This window comes from Bubalus kerabau, chromosome 2 (genome assembly GCF_029407905.1).
Source record: "Bubalus kerabau isolate K-KA32 ecotype Philippines breed swamp buffalo chromosome 2, PCC_UOA_SB_1v2, whole genome shotgun sequence".
NCBI lineage: Eukaryota > Metazoa > Chordata > Mammalia > Artiodactyla > Bovidae > Bubalus > Bubalus kerabau.
Genome location: NC_073625.1, coordinates 65,037,287 through 65,050,350, shown reverse-complemented (window position 1 = coordinate 65,050,350; position 13,064 = coordinate 65,037,287). Strand labels below are relative to the sequence as shown.

Genomic DNA, 13,064 nt, shown 5'->3' with positions numbered 1-13,064 from the left:
TGGAAGATATTCAAGAACGTGTGAATGACTAATAAGACAAATTCTTCACCACTAGAGGGGAAGAATATAATGTTTTGAAGAACTTAAGTGATGTACCAATAATAACATAGGCATAATTTAAAATAATGTATCTTTGTTTAATCAATCCTCCTGTTTAACACAATATTAAAGTTGAACAAAGAAAATCATGTAATTCTCTTAGTATAGATTGAGTGGCTTTAACTAGAATGTGATCCCAGTTTTAACAAAATCTATTCACTTGAATAAATAGTATCTTAAAAAAAGAAAATCATGTAATCTCCAGACTATCAATTCCTCAATCATGACAATATTATGTTATAAAGAATTGTCTTGTGTGGGAGCTTTCTTACTTGCTAATGAATAACACACTTGACTCTCTAGAAACCAGAGCCAAACAGATTTCAGAGATCTGGCATGAGTTAGTGGCTTAATATAGCCTGAGCATTGATAAAATCAGTAGTCATACCTTCTACCTCATGTGTGACGGGGTCTGCTACACAACCCCCATTAACTCTAATTGAAGGTGTACTGCTGATTTCTCTTCTAAACAATAATTATATAAATCTCCCTCTAAGTGGCAATATATCTTACCTTTAGCACACTTTTCATTTTAAAGAGTAGTAGACATCAGAGATTAATTTTAAACAAGAATGCAATCCTATTTGTCTTGAATGTGCAATGTTCATCAAAGCAGAATAAATGTAAAACTAAGCTGAACATTTAAGATGACATGAGACATGGACTCAACTAGAGGACACATACGGATCTACCAGCTTAAGTGTCTAAGAAAGTCTTGTATCAAGTCAGATTATTATGACATATGTATTAATACGTGTTCATGAATACAACAAGTTATTTACACCTTAACAAAGTGAAGCCATTTCTGCACTGGATAAATTGCTACATTTTCATTTGTGAATTATTTATTAGCTCAATCTTGCTATCACGTTTAATCTAAACCAGTAGATGTTAATACATTAATATTTTATTAATTTTCAAATATAGCAAATATGGGCTTCCCTGTGGCTCAGATGGTAAAGAATTCTCTTGCAATGCAGGAGAACTGGGTTTGATCCCTGGGTTGGGAAGATCCCCTGGAGAAGGGAATGTCTACCCACTCCAGTATTCTTGCCTGGAGAATTCCATGGACAGAGGAGCCTGGCGGGCTACAGTCCATGGAGTCACAGAGTCAGACATGACAAACCCTCACAATGCTGTAATCAGATTTAATCTAATCAAGTAGATGTTAATGCATTAATATTTTATTAATTTTCAAATATAGAAAACATGCCACAAAATTTATTTACAGTCTTACAATAACAACTTTTACTCTTTTTGAGTGCCTACTTAGTGCCTTACATGTGTTACTGCTTTTAAAACTCAATTTAATCATAGCTATGTGACTTGCCCACTCTCACTGGTAAGTTTTACAGCAAGGGTTGAATAAGTAGTTTGAGCATAGCATCCATGCTCTCATGGTTATTTCATGCTGTACCTGAGAATTAAATTTTAAAATCTAGCAGAATTTACTTTTTATTTGTTGAGTGTATGTAGATTTCCTAAAACTGATAGATGGATACATTATTTCTAGGTGGTAAGATGATTTTATTTTCCATGAGGGTTATTTTGTGGGTAAGAGTTTTCTCTGAAAGTCACATATGTTAAAAGCTAGTGATACTTCAAATACCTTGCATGCTCTCCAGGTTGGTTTTCATCCAGAAATTATTTGGGGTGACTGGATACCTGAACCAGACTCTGAATAAGGGTTGAGAATGGGAGAAGTATAGGCCAAATTGGCCTACAGATCTGTTTTGTTTGTATTAGGGTATTTTTTTTTTTTTAAAGAATTGGAAATCTGAAAGTAAATGCTTCTAGCTAAGGTGTACCTCTCCAGCCCACCTGCCCCTATAGGCCCAGTCTATTTCACTTGGCAGTTGGACACATTCTTATTTTATGCCTAGCCTCTAAAAACATCTGATTTGTAACTCTTGTTGGTAAAATTAGCTTTGTTTCTAACGCTCAGGTCTACCCTGGAGGACTATTCAGATAAGCCACAAATAAAAGTGAAAAGTCACAGTTTTGTAAAAGAAGAGATACTTAAGATCCTGGTGAGTTCTGTACTCCCTGGTCATAATGAATGATGAGCTCATCATGTAGCAATGCTTTCTTGAAATTGAAGGTGAGCAGTTTTACATATTTACCTGACAAGAATCTACCCCTCCTGCTTCGTAGCCTGCACACACCATATTTTCCGTAATGTTATATTCTGGCATCTGTTGTTGACATTTCTCATTTGATAGAAGGGGAACGTCAGCTTCTTGCAGTACGTCTGCAGTAGAACCTGTTGGAGATGGATAATGCAGCCAGCCAGTCAGAAGTGATCAACATGCAGCAGCGAATGAGCCGCCATCAGTCTTATTTATTTCAACAGTTCCCTCTCATTACTGAGTACTGTGTGCATATACAATGAAACTAAATGCTAAACCCTGTACTTTAAAGCACATAATAAAGCCCATCTGTGGATTTTGCCAAATGAGTGACAGTAAAGCACTTTCTTTAGTTCCCAAGGGTTAGCAGGGATGGTTGACTGGACTAGACAGTCTTTGGGTATTTTCAATAATTTCAAGTGGTGGCCACATGGTTCATGGGGAAAAAAAGCCCACCAACACAAAAAGCTTCATTCATGAAAATTAGCAAAGGCTCAGAAATCCAGAAGTGCTTTTCATCTGCCACCTGAATAGGTGCTCCCTTATGATAGTATTCAGCTCCTTTGTGAGCAAACAGGTGCGAACTGCGCAGGAGACAAAGCTCAGAGGAACTGTGCCCTGGTCTCAGGGCAATCAGCTTGTCATCCATGTGCAGAGAGAAAGGAGGCATTGAGTAGCAGAGCACACTTCCATGCTTTTTACAAAATGACTCATCCACTGAAAGCCTGAATCTTTGTTTACTGAAACACCAATCCCAAGAGGGATGTGAAAAAAGCAGGTGTCTAGTGCCCTAGAAAAGGTACATGATAAGCACTTTCCAATAATTAGCAATTCTATTTGGCTTCTCAAGAGAGGCAGAAAGTTGAAAATCAGCTAGCGCATGTGACAGCCAGTGTTGGTGTGACCTCATTTCCAGTTATGTTTTGTTGCCACACTAAAAAATGAGAAACAAACATGTGTGTGTGTGAGAGATTTAGGTGCAAAGCAATGTGTAAATAACCCAGTGGTGTGTTTGTAAATGTTCAATAACTGGTTTTCAAGAAATGAAGACAAAGCCCCAATATGTATTGCCTGTCAATGTGCCTGTTATAAGCACTCCAACCATGGTCGATTTCAAGGCATCAGTATGACAGTGAACATGAAGTTGGGAACTGATTCCAACTGGTGCCAGTGACTTCAGAGGCTGGATGACTTTTAAAGTTTGACAATGGACTTTAAAAAGTGAATTATAGAGGTTACGATGGAGGAGAACTTTCAGCATCTCACTGTCATTTATTCTATGAAGATGGAGTATGGCCTGGTAGACTTAGTTTTACGATAAAAATCAAAGACAATTTTGCTGCTTGTCAAGAAATAAATAAATTGGTTCGCTATATAATAAAACTTTTTAAAAAGTTAAAAAAATTTTGAGCAGTGGTCTTACAGTTAATACTTGTCAACATGAGTTATCAAGAGGACAATTGAAAATATACATGTTCACACAGAAAAAACCCACACAAAAATGTTGGTGAAGTTATTTTAATTTTACTAGTTGCCTTGATTTAATCAACTAATACTTCTTTCTTTTCTTTGTAAGCAATATGTTCATGATCTTCTTAGAAAATTAATTAGTATATTATACTCAAAGGGGAAAAACTGGGATTTTAGAAATAGTTGGAAACCCTAAGACAAAGTTCATAAAATTCGTTAAAATTGCCATCACCCAGGAAATATTTAAATATAATTTGTTTATTTCTAAGTGAAATTGATCTCAGATGCAGATTTTTTTTTTCTTGGCTCCATACCACTCCCAGAGTCTTTTCTTAAGTCAATTAAATGCATATCTTTAGTAACAATAAGCAAATCTGAACAAGTTTACTCAACTCTTAAAAAAATAATTTCTTATGCAATAAAGTCTTAAATTTTGTTAGTAGATAATTTGTTTTTAAAGAGTACATTGTAGTCATAAATGTCTTTTAGCTTGAAGTCTGATAGAAAAAATATCTAAGAATCATTTTTACTCTTCAGATTTCAAAGTTAATAAGTCATGACATTTTTCAAATGGAGGAAATAGAATAATAAACAGTATTTGACTTCAATATACTTTCCGGGCAGCAGAAGCAAAGCATTTCAGCTACATAACGTAATTGCAGTGGAGAACCTTTGTTGGAACCATCAGACAATGATTTGACTCACATATTATACTCTCTCCTACAAGAAGTAAGGATATTTTTGCTGTGCATCTTTTGCTTTTGGGACCTGCTCCTCTCCACAAGATTTTGTGCATTTTCATCTTAAATGCAATTAGGATTTTTACATAAGATGGCAATGACCTATTGTGATTCTAGAGACCAGGTTTTTCCACCTGACAATAGTTCTTTAACTTTTTGCTTAGCTATGAACGAATGGTCAAATTATCCTACATGGAGTTAACTCCCATGAAGAATTTTGAAACCAATGAAACTTGCAGTTACATTTATGGGGTATGAAGAACTAGAATGCTTTTTATTTTTAAATGCTTGATTATTTTTAATATGGGCATGTTTTCTTTGTTTGGAAAGCATGCTATCAAAAAATGCTAGTGAGCCAATGGTTTATCAATTTATAGTCTTCAGTGTAACATTCATGCCATATCTGAGTCTTCTTGTCAGTAGGTGGAATCAGCATGTTGAAAAGAATTTCCTACTCATCTTTACATTTATATGATTAACTTATATGATTTATCATGTAAACATTTATATGATAATTTATGTAATATAAATTATATTATTTCTATGATTAATACAAATACTTTCATTGCTTTGGGAAAAGTAGTAGTTAATAACTTGGCTTCTTAAGATAGAAAGCCCAGAAATACACCCATGTACCATGGGTATCTTATTTTTGACAAAGGAGGCAAGAATATACAATGGGGCAAAGACAGCATCGTCAATAAATGGTGCTGGGAAGACAGCTGCATGTTAAAGAATGAAATTAGAACGCTTCCTAAACTATACACAAAGATAAACTCAAAATGGATTAAAGACCCAAATGTAAGACCAGAAACTATAAAACTCTTAGAGGAACACATAGGTAGAACAGTTGATGACATAAATCAAAGCAAGCCTTTGTGACCCACCTCCTTGAGTGGGTCACTTCCTAAACTATACACAAAGATAAACTCAAAATGGATTAAAGACCCAAATGTAAGACCAGAAACTACAAAACTCTTAGAGGAAAACATAGGTAGAACAGTTGATGACATAAATCAAAGCTAACCCTCTGTGACCCACCTCCTTGAGTAATGGAATTAAAAACAAAAGTAAACAAGTGGGACCTGATTAAACTTACAAGTTTTTGCATGGCAAAGGAAACTATAAGCTAGATGAAAAGACAACCCTCAGAATGGGAGAAAATAATAGCAAATGAAACAACTGACAAAGGATTAACTTCCAAAGTATACAAGCAGCTCATACAACTCAATGCCAGAGAAACAACCCAATCAAAAAGTGGGAAAAAGACCTAAACATACACTTTTCCAAAGAAGACATATATAGATGGCTAACAAACACATGAAAAGATGCTCAACATCGCTCATTATTCGAGAAATGCAAACCAAAACTACAATGAGATATCACCTCACACTGGTCACAATGGCCATCATCAAAAAGTCTACAAAAGAACTGCCTTATGACCCAGCAATCCCACTGCTGGGCATACACACTGAGGAAACCAGAATTGAAAGAGACACGTGTACCCCAATGTTCATCGCAGCACTGTTTATAATAGCCAGGACATGGAAGCAACCTAGATGTCCATCAGCAGATGAATGGATAAGAAAGCAGTGGTACATATACACAATGGAGTATTACTCAGCCATTAAAAAGAATACATTTGAATCAGTTCTAATGAGGTGGATGAAACTGGAGCCTATTATACAGAGTGAAGTAAGCCAGAAAGAAAAACACCAATACAGTATACTAACACATATATATGGAATTTAGAAAGATGGTAACAGTAATCCTGTATATGAGACAGCAAAAGAGACACTGATGTATAGAACAGTCTTTTGGACTCTGTGGGAGAGGGAGAGGGTGGGAAGATTTGGGAGAATGGCATTGAAACATGTATAATATCATATATGAAACGAGTCGCCAGTCCAGGTTCGATGCATAATACTGGATGCTTGGGGCTGGTGCGCTGGGACGACCCAGAGGGATGGTATGGGGAGGGAGGAGGGAGGAGGGTTAAGGATGGGGAACACGTGTATACCTGTGGCAGATTCATGTTGATATATGGCAAAACCAATACAATATTGTAAAGTTAAAAAACAAAAAAATAAAAAAAATTAAAAAAAAGAGTCATTATAAGGTCCTATAAGAAGAACTAAAGAACCTCTTGATGAAAGTGAAAGAGGAGAGTGAAAAAGTTGGCTTAAAATTCAATATTCAGGAAACTAAGATCATGGCATCTGGTCCCATCACTTCATGGCAAATAGATGGGGAAACAATGGAAACAGTGACAGACTTTATTTTTGGGGCTCCAAAATCACTGCAGATGGTGACTGCAGCCATGAAATTAAAAGACGCTTACTCCTTGGGAGGAAAGTTATGACCAACCTAGATAGCATATTCAAAAGCAGAGACATTACTTTGCCAACAAAGGTCTGTCTGGTCAAGGCTACGGTTTTCCAGTAGTCATGTATGGATGTGAGAGTTGGACTGTGAAGAAAGCTGAGCACCGAAGAATTGATGCTTTTGAACTGTGGTGCTGGAGAAGACTCTTGAGAGTCCCTTGGACTGCAAGGAGATCCAACCAGTCCATCCTGAAGGAAATCAGTCCTGAATATTCATTGGCAGGACTGATGCTGAAGCTGAAACTTCAATACTTTGGCCACCTGTTGCAAAGAACTGACTCGTTTGAAAAGACCCTGATGCTGGGAAAGACTGAAGGCAGGAGGAGAAGGGGACAACAGAGATGAGATGGTTGGATGGCATCAATGACTCAATGGACATGAGTTTGAGTAAACTCCAGGAGTTGGCGATGGACAGGGAGACCTGGTGTGCTGCAGTCCATGGGGGTCGCAAAGAGTCAGACACAACTGAACAACTGAACTGAACTGAACTGAACTGAACTGATAAGGTCCTATGAGCTTGAATAAAAATATACTTTAAAAAAAAAGTCTACAAACAATAAATGCTGGAGAGGGTGTGGAGAAAAGGGAACACTCTTGAACTGTTGGTGGGAATGTAAATTGACACAGCCACTATGGAAGACGGTATGGAGATTCCTTATAAGACTAGGAATAAAACCACCATAAGACCCAGCAATCCCAGTCTTAGGCATATATCCTGAGGTAACCAAAACTGAAAAAGACACATGTATCCCATTGTTCATTCCAGCACTATTCACAATAGCTAGAACATGGAAGCAACCTAGATTTCCATCGACAGATGAATGGATAAAGAAGTTGTGGTACATATATACAATGGAGTATTACTCAGCCATAAAAGGAACATATTTGAGTCAGTTCTGATGAGGTGGATAAACCTAGAACCTATTATACAGAGTGCAGTGAGTGAGAAAGAGAAAGATAAATATCATATTTTAACACATATATATGGAATCTAGAAGAATGGTACTGAAGAACTTATTTACAGGGCAGCACTGGAGAAACAGACATAGAGAACAGACTTATGGACATGGGGAGAGGGGAGGAGAGGGGGAGATGTATGGAAAGAGTAACATGGAAACTTACATTACCATATGTAAAATAGTCAATAGGAATTTGCTGTTGGCTCAGGAAACTCAAACAGGGGCTCTGTATCAACCTAGAGGAGGTTGGATGGGGAGGGAGATGGGAGGGAGGTTCAAAAAGGAGGCTCAGACTATGGCTGAGTCATGTTGAGATTTGACAGAAAACAACAAAATTCTGTAAAGCAATTATCCTTCAATAAAAAACATTAATTAAAAAGAAAATAATTCGGCTTCTGATGAGACTTCATCCATATGCTTTACAAAAATACATTTTTGTCACTTTTGGCTGTATTCACTTCAGTGAGTATATCTTTTCATCAGATAGTTTATAATATTAATATTAACATTAGATATTGAGCTCGGGGGATGCTTGGATTTCCCTCTTATAATAATTATAGTTTTATAATATGGCACATGCAATTTGGAAATGAAATTTTTAACTATACAAATACAGAACATATGAATATAAGCCTGACAGCACTATTAAGAGACATTGAGGAAAAGTGTTATAATATGAGTCTTTTTAAAATAGTCACAGAGTAGAGTACTAGCAAGCTTTTTATATTTTCTTTTGAATCTGACAATTTACCTTGATATATAAGTGTCCCCCAGCCAGCAATAGAACAAATTCTTCCTGGGGAAAAAACTTGATTTTCTTCTGGTAAACAAATAGGCTGTATATAATCTGGAAATATGAAAGAAAACAAAACAAGGACAAACACACATGCATTTCCAAAAGTTTTAAAAATCAATCCTTTTCAACATTTCATCTAAAAAAAAACTCGTGTTTTCATTTTATGCTGCCTGGACATGTTTTAGACATCAATCTTAAGGGAAAGAACATTGCAGAGCAGCACTTCTTTGAAAGTGGATTAGGTACCACTGGTGACCTTTTAGGATCCCCCGCATTGTCTCAATTACTCTGCTGTAATGTACACATCTTAGTTCTGGAATTAGTCATACACATTTGATTTTTAAATCATCATGGTACTTAATAGAATGTGATGCCAGCTCTGTGAAAATCCTGGTAAGGCTGTTTTATCAGGGTTAATTAAGAGAAATTTGGGCAAATGTTCTGTGGGGGATTTTTCTTTCCCCCAATTATCCCCACATTAAAAAGGGTCTTAGGCGATTGTTTTACAGGGTACTTATGGAGGCATTAGCACAGGTTGCTGACTTTTTCAGCCCTTCTCCAATAATTTGCAAGCCTCCTAACATTTATTCAGCATCCGAGACATGTAAAACACAGGGCAGACACAAAAGTAGATAAAAGGATAGGCTCATACAACCAACTGCAGCAAGCATGTGCCTTTCAGAAGTGCTCTCCTACACGTGGGGCTTCCCTGGTGGTTCATGGTAAAGAATCCGCTGTGATACAGGAGACCCGTGGAGAAGATCCCCTGGAGAAGGAAATGGCAACCCACTCCAGTACTCTTGCCTGGAGAATTCCATGGACAGAGGAGCCTGCAGGCTAAAGTCCATGGAGTCACAAAGAGTTATACACAATGGAGCAACTAACACACACTCCTACACATGAAGACCAAATTCCTTAGAAGCACAGGAATGCCAACACTTTCTCCTGACTGGGGACTGGAAAGTCTTCAGAGTAAAGGTTGGAGCTGAGCAGAGCCCTTCAGGATAAGGTTTACTCTCTCAGGTGATTTCTTGTACCTTATTTACATTTTTGGAGGAAGCCCTCCATCTGCCATTTCATTAATATTACTGACTCTCTTTATGAATGGTGGCTGGGTGGTAAAGAGTCTACCTGCCAGGGCAAGAGACAGAAGAGACATGGGTTTGACCCTTGAGTCAGGAAAATCCCCTGGAGGAAGAAATGGCAACATAATCCAGTACTCTTGCCTGGAAAATTCCATGGACACAGGAGGCTGGTGGGCTACAGTTTATGGGGTCACAAAGAGTAGGTGATGACTGAGCACAGACACACACACACACACATGGATAGCCATTCTCACTCTCTTTGCTCTTTGAACACATGGTCGTCTCACTTTGTCCTATTCCAGAATCTATAGCAGGTGAACCTACCTTTCTTTTCCATGAGAAAGAGAGGTTGCGTGCAGTAGAGCATGATCTATTTTCTCTGGGTTGCTCCTTGGAGTTGACTGTTATACAGGACTCTGAGAGTTTTATTTTACTGGTCAATTTTCCAGAAAGCTGGATTTAAGCACCTTGATGAAGGTAATTTAATATGTTTCTCCCCATTCCCCAATTCCATTTAAATTATAATGATTTCTATAACAAATTACCCAACTTTTATGGACTATTAATACACTGGTACTGATAATATTTCAAATCTGATCTTGAATTAATATGGTCAGATAAGATGACTAAAGCTGATTTCTCTTACCTGTGTAGTTCACTTTCATTTCAAGATGCATCATGGCGATGTCATTGTCCTTTCTCCGTTTATTGTAGTGTGGGTTTATGACAATTTGGTCAATCAACCTAGTTTCTATCTGAGGAGAAGTCAGATTTGATGCCATATGCAGGCCTAGCACTGCTTTCCACTTAGACGGCTCCATATTTCTCCTAAAGATTATGAAAACAAAAGAATAAGAAATTTCCCATCCACCACAGTTACACTCTAGAGAAATTCACAGTAGATATTTCAGAACCACTTGTTCATATCGTCAGGTAATCTTGCACTTCTCTGACGAATTCTTCTTTAAAAATATTTCCTTTAATTTCCAAATTGGGGAAGGAGTACATCAAGGCTGTATATTGTCACCCTGCTTACTTAACTTATATGCAGAGTAAATCATGTGAAATGCTGGGGTGGATAAAGCACAAGCTGGAATCCAGGTTGCTGGGAGAAATATCAATAACCTCAGATATTCAGATGACACCACCCTTATGGCAGAAGGTGAAGAGGAACTGAAGAGCCTCTTGATGAAAGTGAAAGAGGAGAGAAAAAGCTGGCTTAAAACTTAACATTCAAAAAGCTAAGATTATGGCATCTGGTCCCATCACTTCACAGCAAATGGATGGGGAAACAATGGAAAAAGTGAGAGACTTTATTTTTTGAGGCTCCAAAATCACTGCAGATGGTGACTGCAGCCATGAAATTAAAAGATGCTTGCCCCTTAGAAGAAAAGCTATGAACCAAACTAGGCAGAATATTAAAAAGCAGAGACATTACTTTACCGAAAAACGTCCCTCTATTTAAAGGTATGGTTTTTTTAGTAATCATGTATGGATGTAAGATTTAGACCATAAAGAAATCTGAGTGCTGAAGGACTGATGCTTTTGAACTGTGGTGTTGGAGAAGACACTTGAGAGTCCCTTGGAGAGCAAGGAGATCAAACACCTCAATCCTAAAGGAAATCAACCCTGAATATTCATTGGAAGGACTGAGGCTGAAGTTGAAGGTCTAATACTTTGGCCACCTGATGCAAAGAACTGACTCCTTGGAAAAGACCGTGATGCTGGGAAAGATTACAGGCAGAGGGAAAAGGGACAACAGAGGATGAGATGGTTGGATGGCATCACTGACTCAATGGACATGAGTTTGAGCAGACTCTGGATTGGTGATGGACAGGGAAGCCTGGCGTGCTGCAGTCCACGTGGCCTCAAAGAGTTGGACACGCCTGAGTGACTAAACTGAACTAGATTGTGGTTTTCAACTTATGTTTCCCATTAGAATCACCTGTTTCACTTTTAAATAACACTGTTCTCCTTTCCCTATCTCTGATTTAATAAGTCTGGGATGGAGAGAGGCATTTTTAAATATTCATTTTTAAATTAAATCTCCATGTTGCTCGTAAGGTTTGAGAACTACTGCTATAGATCACATTCCAGTGTGGAGACCACCTCTTGGTCCAAGGCTCCTTCCACCAACCACAGTAGCTATGGTAACAATGAAAGGAAGTTCAGCAGCACCTCCTGTTTAGGGGATCACTGAATTCACAGAGGTCACATAAGCAATAAAACCTATTATATTTATAAGGTAATACATGAACTTGAGCAGTTTCCACACATAATGAACTCACAATTTTTCATACACAATGTTGACTACTGATAATGTACTGGTAAAGGATAACATTTGTATTATAGGCAGATTAAATTAGAGATTGTATTAGAATTTGAAAGTGTACAGAAATTCCTCAATGTGCTGTTGGTAGGCAACATCTCCATATCAAGAAATTACCATTGGAAAACTGGTATTAAGCCAACTCAGCCATATTCACAATGAAGTGAAAATTCCAGTAACTGTAATATAACAGAACTAGTCATTCAATTCTCTGTGGTCATAAATGCCTAGTTTAACATGGTACTTCAAATATTAGAATCCAAGTCACCTACAAATATATGTAAATATATAAAGGGCATGAAGTTATTTCAAGTCCATCTGTTATGTTTTTACCTATTTATTCATTACTTTGTGTATTCCTCTTAAATAATGGGCAATTACTCCTCTGAAAAAGTTGTATGTATTTTTACTCAGCATTTAATTTATATATTTACTGGATATTTACAAAAAATGCATCTTAAAATTGCCCCACTATTTTCCTACTTTGCATTTAATTGTATTTATTTATATATATCTTGCATTATAGTTTATATAACCAATGCATTATATTATTATTTATATGTTAAATTATACATACTAATCACTTATAGTTAGTATTATTTAGTAATGATAAATCATTATTACTTTTGTTCATTTATTATTAATAAATTATTAAATTTACTATTTATAATTAAGTAACCCATAATCAAATCACTTATAAATACTGAGATAAGTAAGTTATTTATTCAATAAATTATTAATTAATTATTGATTTCATTATGAATGAGAATAAAGTATTGTTTATTAATTGGTATAATTGGTATACTAATTATTATACTAATAACACTATATTAATAGTATAACATTTTAATAATAACTATTAACATTTGTTCAAAGGAAGTATGACCCCATTTTATAGATTTCATTTTGAAACTGAGTACATTTACTTAAAAAATTTATTGTCTCCTTAAGTGTTTCTACATATTTTATATTCAGAAAAAATACAAAAAAGTTCTCAGTGGTATATTCAATTTACTTGCTATCAATTTAAATAGATAAAACAAATGCAGCTCGGATAAAATGCAGTTTAGTAG

The 13,064-nt window shown here is 36.5% G+C and overlaps 1 protein-coding gene across 1 annotated transcript in view; it reads right to left on the bottom strand.

The window, feature by feature from the left end:
- The window catches only part of TMPRSS15 (transmembrane serine protease 15), a 142,735-nt gene that overhangs the window by 2,613 nt on the left and 127,058 nt on the right, over positions 1-13,064 (bottom strand). Inside the window, exons 22-24 of the mRNA XM_055567777.1 lie at positions 10,309-10,490; positions 8,533-8,628; positions 2,223-2,362 (exon numbers count right to left, since the gene is read on the bottom strand). Of these exons, the coding sequence (XP_055423752.1) occupies positions 2,223-2,362; positions 8,533-8,628; positions 10,309-10,490 (418 nt within the window). The remainder of the gene's footprint in view (positions 1-2,222; positions 2,363-8,532; positions 8,629-10,308; positions 10,491-13,064) is intronic.